Genomic DNA, 11,577 nt, shown 5'->3' with positions numbered 1-11,577 from the left:
AACAAGATAACAAAAACAAAGGAGACACATTTTTTAGTCAATCTGCATAATCCCTGGGATCACCACTGACAAACTTTGGTTCAGCACCATGGACAGCGGCCATTCAGAAGCCTGCATTCAGAAGGCAGCACACTGCAATACGTTTTCTGATAGGTTGTAAAACTAATCATTTGACATACATATTAGTCTAACTAATAAAATGAAAACATTGTGAAAAATAATCAATAACTAATAGCTTATGTTATTCTTTATAAAGTGAACGTTGCTATACAGACTTGTACTCATCTGCTGTGGTCACATGGCCCACTGTGGTGTTACTTCATTTCAGCCACCCCCAGTGAAGAAACACAGCCATGCTGGACGCCAGTGTAGCAGACTCTAATTAAAAACTACAGGCGGTAGAATGGAGGCAATGTAAACAGTTAATAGTAAAAGGACTAGAAAACCAAAACAATCACACACTGATGGTGTTTGGATGCCAAGTACCTCGAGCTTAACTTTCTTTTGAACCAAAATGTCCACTATAACTTAGCATTAAAACTTTTATTAATGGTTACTTGAATCAAATGTTTCATATTTCATCCAGAAAACCTAAACATTGGAAGAGCTGTTTTTTTCCCACCCTCGTAGCCTTCTCGCGCAACATCAAAGTTCAACCAAGCAAGCGTTCTATAATCGCTATGTGCAGTATGTGCGTCTGGTTCCTGGCTTTAATTTGTCTTAACCACATATGCTTCATGTATACATGTGACTTCTTATGTAAAATGCAGCCAGTTGTTGAGGTTAAGCTTGAATTGATGATTGAATGCCATTTTTATCTTAGTCTTTAGAGGTGTCTTTGTCATTTTCCCCTTGAACTGAATAATTGATACATTTCATAAACTTGATTCATTTCTAGCTAGATGTTCTCTGCCTAATGCCTGTTCACAATGGCATGGTCCAATCTTTTATTTGATATCCCAGTACACATAAACAGTAAGTGACCATTTAACGACTGGGTCACTGAATTAGTCGCTGTAAGTGTAGCATATCTTTGTTGACCTGGGGGGTGGGGGACTGGTACCTTGCCTTAATGTGTTTTAAACCCGTGCTTCAGATAACATGTCAAGTGACTTATACTATAAAGACAAGCAGTTGTCATAAGTTATTATTCCATTGGTGATGGAATCCAGTTTTTATATTAGTTGTTTTCTGTGTTTTTTTTAATTCCTTGAACTTTGGAGATATGTTCTAATGCTTGCTCAAATTAGTCCTATACTATATTTTATTTCCCAGTTCACCAATACAGAATATGATCATGTATACATCATCCCCATGTGTTTCTTTGTTATATTTTGGAAGAATGACGATGCATTTAATAGTCCCAATATCTTATCTGTGTGTGTTTCTGTGTGTGTGTGTGTGTGTGTGTGTGTGAGTGGCTGGGTGGGTCCTTCCATCATGTTGCCCCCTTTCTTCTCGTTCACCTCTCTCCATATGTACATGTGTTTATATAGGAATCAGGGCACGCACACGCATTGATACGACAAGTAAAGTATGAGTAAATTGGGCCTATTGACTGGACCTTTTTCATGGGCCCAGCCATTTGGGTGGGTGGGCCTGGCTAGCAGTGAGTCAGAAAATGCTGCTTTTTCAATTGGGGGGAAATTACCCCTTTAAAGTCCCTTTTCGTGTGTACCTACATTTATTTTGTCTACCTTCTATGGATGACTTACCTGCGTTAAAATCTCAGAATCTACCATAAATGCAACTCTATTCACCTTAGGTTATACACAAAAGCTTCAGCTGGGAGGACATATATTCCACAAACCCTAACATATTGGCTGTTATTAAATGCAGTAGAGTTTGTCTTGGTTTGGTAGAAATAGGATATCATATTTCTAAGTTTACCCGTATATTTCTTTACATTGGAGATTATAACCGTATAGTTTTGCAGGTCCAATCCAAACAACCTTAACATATTAAACATCTGATAGTAACTTAGCGTTGTGGAATGGGTTGAAAGGGGTCCTCTTTGAAATAATGTAATATATGCCTTGTATCAATAAAAGCACTTCCTCCTATTATACATAATGTAATGGTTTGAAGTGCCATGGACTGACACACACACACACACACACACACACACACACACACACACACACACACACACACACACACACACACACACACACACACACACACACACACACACACACACACACACACACACGCACACACTAGATACAATGATATGTGGCCCACGCTTGGCTGACTACTCCCCTGTTTCATTCAGGTGACTGATTGCCGCACACGCACAACTGCATGGATAGCCTTCAGGCCATTACATCTGTGCTCCCACAGTGAGGGATGACATTCACTCACATGAGGTTCTACAGTAAACCACACACCAACACAGCGGACTTCTGCACGTGTATGTCCTGTTTACTTCTATGCCAGTTTGTTTGGTACAAATTTGTTTTCTCTTTCCAATTTCAGGAGATAGAATATAGTTTAACAGCTTGTTTCTTTTTTATCCAATGCAGTTTTATGTCTCAAGGCTATATATATGTGGGCTTTTTATTGTGTGTCTCAGTGTGTCTGCTGATAGGCTTTTTACATAGCAGATATCCTGTGCATTGCGTTTCAGCCCACTCCTCCCCCACATTATTTTCACCAGCTGTGTAGAGTCATCGGGAGGAGTTGGTGGTGAGTAGATGTTCCAAGAGTTGAGGAGAACAGAAGGTGGAGTGATTTTTTCAGAAGCAACATTTATTTTCAAAAGCCTAAGTCGACCTCATACGTCGCCCCGAGAAAACTACCCTCAGGCTTACCCTGGCTCACTTACACTGATTGGTGTGCATTGTCCCTGAAAAATAAAGCAATTAAAAACAAACAAAAAAGTCTTCAATATTTAATGACAGATAGATAGATAGATAGATAGATAGATAGATAGATAGATAGATAGATAGATAGATAGATAGATAGATAGATAGATAGATAGATAGATAGATAGATAGATAGATAGATAGATAGATAGATAGATAGATAGATAGATAGATAGATAGATAGATAGATAGATAGATAGATAGATAGATAGATAGATAGATAGATAGATAGATAGATAGATAGATAGAAAGTATATGACATGAGCCTTTTTTTCCTTCAAAATGTTCAATCTGTGCGCATTCATCTAATTGCTTTGGTTAATTGGGGATGGACCTTCTGTTCCTATCCTATCTTACCGCATCCTATCTGCCTAATGTTACATTTACTTTTTTTTCGCTGCAGTTTGGCCCTTTTTGCCTTCCGTACGTTTTTGACGTACGCGGACATACGTATGCGGAAGCTTGGTTGTAAACAAAAACCAAAACGGACAAGCACTACAATTAGCTTTTCCGGGCAAAAAGAAAACATCAAAAACGAAACGAAGTTATATGTGGTCGAACGCAGCTTGTTGAAGGTAAATATACGTATATCACCCGCGTCAAGTTGTCCAGTGACTTTTTTCTGAAATGTTAGAGCTACGAGCTGAAAAGATACGACTTGTTATGTAATGCTGGTTGACATCCAGACAGTGAATGCTAGCTGCTAGCTCGCACAGCTAACATAAGGGCCGATAATACTCCGTTTGTGTGTGCTAACCAGCTGCTAACGTTGCTTCTCACCTAGTAGCCTACATGCATGTGTTTGCTACATAGTTACTATTATTTAGTCTGCTGGGTATATCACGAGACACGGCGAACTAATACTTAGGTTCATTGAAAACATTACAATGTATATTAAGTCCTCTTAGAGATGTGAAACTAACCGATAGAAGACGTTTTATTTGGTATTTGATGCAGAATTAACTCTTCAAACGTCTGAAACACAACTTCACTTATGTCGTGTGATCAGCTGTCGATACTATCCAGCCATCCTGTTACGTACTGTGTAAACCAAGCAAGCCCAGATATCACTGGGACACATCTGGGATACATACTTGCTTTATATATCATTTACATCTTGAACGAGACAGCATTCACTGTATATATGCTACTGTCCATCCATATGCTCATCTCAGCATAAAAGTGTCAAATTTGCTAATGGAGTTTGGCAAAAAAAAAAAATGGCTTCAACATCAGGGACACACTATAGTGAGATTACAGTTTTTTTCGATTGCTAACCCACAGTGGGCACAACTGTAGCTCAATGTGCAAAACTCTAACTACAGTCTGCACTACCAACAGTCACTGGAGCTGAACAGTTCACTCACTTCACCTGCAAAACAGGTTCAGTGCAGCAAACACTATGAACCAGCCTCATTGAGATAACACACACTGTCACTTAGAACATGCTCAGGGTACAAACACTAGCATCAAACCCCAATACACAAATTACAAACTTTTAATCTTTACAGTTTGAATAATTTGAGTTATTTCACACAAATTACATAATATTTTCTTTGATGAAAGGGTGAAATTATTTCACATGAAATTGTTTATTTTATAACATACCATTTTTTTTTGGAAAAACAAAAATAAATGAAAATCAGAAGTTTGCTTCAATAGATACACATTTTGTATATTTTATTGAAAACATTTCCAAATGTTGTATTTATCTGTGTAAATATTCTATAATTGTAATACAGAAATCAATTCCTGTAATGTTGTCATTTACTGTAAGGATGCAACTCTAAGCTGTTTGTTTGCTGGAAAATTCGTATTACAGATGCAACTTTAGATTTTTGCAGATTGGGTTGTACTCTCAACCCTGCCTCTCTCAATGCGAGACCATGATTCACAACAGGGTCTATCAGTGTTGCCCTTACTGTATTTCATCAGACATTACAGCTCTATGTCTTCTAGGTCTTCCTTCACACATACACACTCTCACTGCCACTCTTCTCCCTCCAACAACCTGTCTTCCTTGGTTAATTTCCCCCCAAAAATATATTTTTGAGCTTTCCCTTTATACTGTATATGTTCACTAACAAGCCTAAAACAAGACATCTTAGTGTTTCAATTGAAATTGCAATCTGCAGTGTTTGAAATCCACTAGGCATTAATTCTGTTTTGAATGTGTGGTTTACAGTTGTGGCAGCAGTGTGTTAGCATTTGAAAAAAAAAAGTGCTGGAAATCCACAGTGTTGTGCAGGCTGTGGTTAAGCCATAAGATAGGTGTGTAGAGTTTTGAAAATTGTGTTTAAGCAATGAAAAACGATCTACAGTTTGGTCCGAATGAACCGCTGCTCTGCATACTGTTGTTAGAGTTTTGCACATGTCGCTCCAGTTGTGCCCACTGTGGTTTAGCAATCGTAAAAAACTGTAATGTCTTTAGCTAATCACAACCTTATTATGTTTAAATGTTCTAATGAAACAATATAGCCTATTTCTTATTGCCTACACATTCTAACAACTTGCCAACCCTCTCCTCTGTGTCTTTTTTTCAAAATAGCCTCCATATGTGTGGCAGTGGTTGACGCTGCAGGTGCCAGCTCATCCCTGTGAGAAGACATATTTTGGTGTTGCTGGCCCGCAGGAACGACTGCAGCCAGCATGTCTCGAAAGCAGACGACCAAGCCGGCGCGGAGCAACAAGAAGGGCGAGCTGGAGCGCAAGAGGGACGAGCGGGCGGCGCGCAGGGCCATCGTCAAGGACCGCAAGAACCGCCCACAGGACTGTGACGAGGGGGCGGAGTTTATCAGCTTCTCCAATCAGCTGCAGGCGCTGGGGCTCAGGCTGAGAGAAGTTCCCGGAGATGGGTAAGAAAAGCCAGAAAAAAGGTTGTGTTGTCCTTTACCATCACTGACACTGCAACACTAAAATCCTATTATATATATATATACAGTACGTAAAGCTTATTTTCAAGCTAGAGACAGCTGTATGTCACCGTGAGTAAGCATGATGCCTTGATAGAAGAGTATCATGTCTTCAAAGGGTAAAGATGTTATGTCCCTGTGTCATCCTACTATGCCTGCTACTACTCCTCAGCCCTCATTCAAACTATTTGCAGCTGCATGGCTTATTCTAGATACATGTTACTAGAGCTGTAGTCTGACTGTCCTCATCCTTGTTGAAACAGCATTTCCCCATGTTCACACTAGACACAACACATCACAGCGCGGTTACCGCCTTGAGGAACTGCTGCCCCTCACATGCTCTTGTGTTCACACTGGAACGCGTCATTTCTGACACGGTGTTGGAACTGCCGAGCCTGGCACCGCCCGCCTACGTACTTCCTCTCAATTGTCATTTCCCTTCAGTAGTCCGTCGGTCTGGGTCCGCGGTATATTCGCGGGTTTCTCCAAATGTTTGGTGGTCCAATCAGCGAATAGAGGGAGTGGCTGAGAACAATGACGTTGAGGTCGTGCTCCAGTTTCAGTTGTAGTCAGAAGCCGGCGCATGTCATATACGTCACGACCAAACGTGATGCGATTGGTTGGCAGATCCAGAGTGGCACTGGACAGATCCAATAGTTTTAAACTTTAACAGACACCCGCCTTCAAGTTTGTCAATTGAGCGATTCCAGACCTTCTGTACAAATGAAATGAAGTACGATGGTCTGGTAGGACCAGGCTAGGAACTGCCAGGACTGTATCCGTTGCATTGGCCGTGGATATTTAAAACGACAGGATGAAAACAAGACAATAATTATTGTAAGACAGTGTGTCTGAGGCAGAGAGAGACAGACGGAAAACTACTGTCCTGATATAACATGGGCTTACAAATAATAAATGCATCTATAAAGAAAGAAAGTAAACCATCAAATGATTGGTGTTTCATACCGTGGCTTTTTGTTGTTTGGACCTTGGCTTTTTCACGGTCGTCTTTCTGCTTGACGCGCACAGCTGAGCCACTCTGAAGATGCCTGTGGGAAGTGCTTACACGCATGCAGTATGATCAGTCTCACCGGTTAACATGGGAGCCTAAATAAGGTCCGGTGTGAACAAGGCTTTAGTCTTCCCCCGACTGACAACACCATCAGTTCAGTGTGAGATGGGAAAATAACAAGGAGAATGTCTTGAGCCCTGTGTGTAGATTAATGGAAAATCAAGATTGGAATTGAATTGGTTGACTTTACCACCTTGTATCTATCAGTCATGTTTACTACTAGTCTAGAAGGTCTGGGAGCCTTGTGATTTGTAGGACGTAAGTCATTGTTATTGGCCAACGCCCATAATCTTGCCAACTAATGCCTACTCCTATGTATGCTCCAGTGTAATACTGTACAAGCCTTTGATTGAAGCATAATAAACCTTCACTCATTTAATCACAGGCAAGTCAAGTGTAGACAATAGCAGTCACCCTGCTCCTTTCTTCCTCAGGAACTGCCTGTTCCGGGCTCTAGGGGACCAGTTGGAGGGCCACTCCCGGGGCCACCTGCGTCTGAGGCAGGAGACCGTCCAGTACATGATGTCCAACCGACAAGACTTTGAACCCTTTGTGGAGGACGACGTGCCCTTCACACAGCACTGTGAGTGAAGGACCCAATAAAATAGAGACTTTTACTGACGCCTCATTTACAATTGACTGTTCTATCAAGTTACCGTGCACGGGAAGTTCATGGATTTCACTGGGAGACAGTTATGACCAGCAACAAAACTCGCAATGACCCTCGGTGGCCACGGGTTCATTTTGCAGTGCAGTTAAAATATTGTAAAATAATGTTGTGTTTTGGTCCCCAGACTGTCCTCTAATCGGTGCTTGGTTCATTTGAGAATTACTGGAGCATTTGACCTTTTCAGGCCTCTAAATATGTGATACTTAAAAAAAAACAAGGAAACTGCTTGAATCGCTCACAAAGGTGATTCAGCAGTGTCAATGGAGGTTGTGTTGTTTTAGGTGTCACAAGCCAACACACTTTGTCTCTTCCCTCATACAGTGGCCAACCTCTCTCAGCCCGGTACGTTCGCTGGCAATGATGCTATCGTGGCTTTCGCTCGCAGCCAACAGGTGAAAGTGGTCATCCATCAGCTCAACACAGCACTGTGGGAGGTAGGGACAGAAAGACAGCCGTCCACATGACATCACTTCATCCGAGGGGCTATTTACTATGTTACATCTAACACCCTGTTTCTTTACATGTTCTGTTCTGGTTACAGATAAACGGGTTAGAGAAGCAGATGTGCAGAGAGCTACACATTGCCTATCGCTATGGAGACCATTATGACAGCGTGAGGCGGACTGGGGACAACTCGGAGAGCCCGGCTGCACTCCGCATAGAGGTATATGATGAATAATGGGCATTCAGTTGACCTGTCAAAATCAGTGAATATCTCCTCACGATCTTATACCTGTCTGTGTAAAAACATATGATGTTAATACACAGCCTAGGCTCTGTAGACTGGTATGTAAACAAAGGGTATTATAACAAAGGGGCCCACCGTAGCTAGCAACATTTCTTTTCAGTGCACACACACACACACACACACAGTACGGACAGGTTGCGGATCATGAAGAGATATTCTCCAAAAAAAAAGTGATGTTGACAACAAGCGTTCTCTATATTCGCTGAGTCCACTTTTAATTCCACTCCTTCCTCTTCAGATGTCAAGAGTGCGTCATGTGATTTTTGAACATTTATGGGCAATAGGATTGTAAAATAACACCTGTTGAGGCACCCCTTAACTGATGCATGTCTGATGTATTCTCACTATGGCTGTTGACAGAATCTGCAAAACTCTCGAGGCCATCACCAGCGTGAGTTTGGCGACGGACAGAGGGACAGACACAAGAGCTCTTCTCCCACGGGCTCAGACGAGGACAACGTCATCCTCAGCTCCATCAAGAACCGAGGCATCCAGGGTCAGTCCACTCAGGCGCATTAAAGCCATCACAACTATCATGCATTCATCCCAGAAACACAGGCCTGTTATTAAGGCAATGTCCACTCACCCAGGTATAGTCCTAACCGTAGCCTCTTCTGTGTGATTTGACCCTTTGGTCACATGCAAACATCACTACCAGAACATTTCCCCTTCTCCCATGGCCCTAATACTCCTCCGTACTAAGCAGACTGTTTTTGAACATTAATAGTACAGATCACGTCACACTGTCTGGTTGTTCATGTGTGTCTATTCTGTTTCAGGCGATGAGGAGAACCTGCTCCAGTTGAGTGCGGCGACCATCAACGCTGAATGGCTTGTTGGCTGTATGCTGGGCCAGTCCTGCCAGGGCCAGTGTTCCTCAGGCTCCTGTTCAGCCTGCAGAGAGGCCGCCATAGACTGCAGTCAGCACAGACAGCCAGCAGAGGGCAGCAACGTACCAAAACCAAAGGTACACTTGGATATATGTAGCCAAATCATTGAAATCCATTTTTAATTTTTAATTTAATTTGAGTGTTTTCCTTATTCATAACCAGTATTTATACTGCATTTTGACTCTATGGAGTCAGCCATTCTGGAGAATGCTTTTAGTCATGATCAGTAAAGATCTCCTCACGAACCACACTACCTGTCTGTACTGTGTATGTGCTGAAAAAAAGTCCAGTGTTATTAATACACAGCCTGTATACGGCTGTTGCTAGTTACAGTGAGCCTCCTCTGTTTACGTCCCCTTTTTGTTTACATTTCAGTTAAAGGAATACTTCACCCATACGGAACCGGCGTTCTATCATTATACAATTGCTATTATAATATAATGAATGAGGTTTTTCTTCCCTCAGTCTTCCCTTGGCCCAGCTGTCCTGTTAATCCTAACCCTACATTTTTCCCATGTGTCATGTCACACATGGGAAAATGTAGGGTTAGGACACTGAGACCATAAAACACTCTTTCTGCCTTTTCTCAGGCTAGGATGAACCGATTTCTAAAATGTTTGCTCATTTGTACTACATAGGATCTCAGAGTTCAATACACCATATTTTCAATATATTCATATGTCCACCGGTGAATTAGGTCTTTAACCAAGATTTGTATTATCAGGTACAGAGAGGTAACAGATTTTGAGGAGATATTCAATGAATTTGACAAAAAAAGCTTTCTCCAGAATGGCTGAAGAGTGTGATAACCGAGTTCAAAAACCCAGACTGTTGGTTTCCCTTCATGGCCAGGTATCCAACAAGCAGAGGAAAGAGCAGCAGAGGCAGGAGAAGAAGAAGCGCCAGGAGGACCGGCATCGGCAGAAGTTCCTCCAGGGCAAAGGGAGCCAGGACCAGAACCAGAACCTGCCAGAGACTGTTACTCTAGTTCCAGCCCTCAACACTCTCAGTATATAAACAACCTGGAGCATGGCCAAAATAAAGCCCACACTTGCTACTCTTAGCTACGCGGTGGCTGACGCTGTCCACAAAACGTTTTGCACATAGTTCGAAATCAGTGAAAAATCAGTCACAGTGGGTGACTTTTTCCCTCAACAGAGAACCCTATTGTTTTCTTTGCAAATGGTATAACGGTGCCTGCAAATGTGTGTAAGTGTGTGTGTGTGTGTGTGTGTGTGTGTGTGTGTGTGTGTGTGTGTGTGTGTGTGTGGGAGAGTTGTAAAAGAGTGAAAGAGCATGATTTTGGGTGACTTTTGATTGGTTTGGATTTTTAGCTCAATCCACAGTTGGTGTAGGTGTTTATGTATAAAAAACTCAGCAGATCTGGTTCTACCTGCCACGCTACTACCCCCCCCCCCCCCCCCCCCCCCCTACCCAGCCCTAACCCTTTCTACGCTGCTGGACATCTGGCTTTCTCCATGGCAACCATGCAGATAATCTCGAGCACATGCTGGGCTTTTTTTGAATTTTTTTTTGATTGGTCACCAGATTGAGTTAATAACGTTTGTTCAGACGTTTAGATCATTTCGATTTGTTTCATCTGACAAAAGGAAGGATGAAAAAGAGGAAGAGTGGGAGATGAGTGATTGACACGCACACCCTGTAAGGAATGTGGCAATAAATCATATTAAGTCATGATTTTAATGTTTTTGTAAAGTTACTTCTTGAAATGTTCCATCATCATTGTAACACGTTTAAAAGGTATGGTTCGAGTTAGAAATCCTTATGAAAACTTCAGAATAGTGTTAGGAATGATAATGAGAAGTTTTGGTTCACGGTATTGGAAAAAAAACTAATGTTGGGATTATGGCCTTTAATGATTAGCCTGGCACCGCCCGCCTACTACTTCCGCTCAATTTTCATTTCCCTTCAGTAGTCAGTCTGGGTGTGCGGTATATTCTTGGGTTTTCTCCCAGTTTTCTCCGGACAGATTTCTGCCGGTCCAATCAGCGAACAGAAGGAGTGGCTCAGAAGCCGGCACATGACATGGTTGGTTGGCAGATCCAGAGTGGTACTGGGCAGATCCAATAGTTTTAAACTTCAACAGACACCCGCCTTCAAGTGAGTTAACGTTTGTCAATTGAGCGATTCCAGACCTTCTGTACAAATGAAATGAAGTACGATGGTCTGGTAGAACCAGGCTAGTTAAAGATGGCTGTATAGGATAAATAGCCTATTCGAATTCAAACAGACAAGGTTTAGTCAAATAAACACCTAAATAAACATTTGGACCTTTTTATTTTTACTAATATGAAAGCAAAATAGAGAAATCTCAAAATTGACCAGTACTTGAAAAAAAAAAAAAATTTCGCCTGGAGTGTCTCTTCTCCCAAGTCTTTATGTTCTATCTACACAGTC

At 41.8% G+C, this 11,577-nt stretch overlaps 1 protein-coding gene across 1 annotated transcript; it reads left to right on the top strand.

The window, feature by feature from the left end:
- Positions 1-3,340: 3,340 nt before the first annotated feature.
- otud3 (OTU deubiquitinase 3) lies at positions 3,341-10,839 on the top strand. The gene is made up of 8 exons (XM_080030367.1): positions 3,341-3,442; positions 5,416-5,722; positions 7,286-7,434; positions 7,843-7,955; positions 8,063-8,185; positions 8,630-8,765; positions 9,049-9,236; positions 10,012-10,839. Exons 2-8 carry the CDS (start codon positions 5,517-5,519, stop codon positions 10,174-10,176), a joined length of 1,080 nt encoding a protein of 359 aa, XP_079886493.1. The 5' UTR covers positions 3,341-3,442; positions 5,416-5,516; the 3' UTR covers positions 10,177-10,839.
- Positions 10,840-11,577: the final 738 nt, after the last annotated feature.

The sequence above is a fragment of the Ammodytes marinus genome (genome assembly GCF_949987685.1).
Source record: "Ammodytes marinus genome assembly, chromosome: 7".
Classification (NCBI taxonomy): Eukaryota; Metazoa; Chordata; class Actinopteri; order Uranoscopiformes; family Ammodytidae; genus Ammodytes; species Ammodytes marinus.
This window is presented reverse-complemented; position numbering and strand designations above follow the sequence as displayed.

Coding starts and splice junctions, on each gene's coding strand:
- otud3 (XM_080030367.1), top strand. CDS start 5,517: ATGTCTCGAAAGCAGACGACCAAGCCGGCGCGGAGCAACAAGAAGGGC. Junction 8,186..8,629: donor CGGCTGCACTCCGCATAGAG/GTATATGATGAA, acceptor GGCTGTTGACAG/AATCTGCAAAACTCTCGAGG. Junction 9,237..10,011: donor GCAACGTACCAAAACCAAAG/GTACACTTGGAT, acceptor CTTCATGGCCAG/GTATCCAACAAGCAGAGGAA.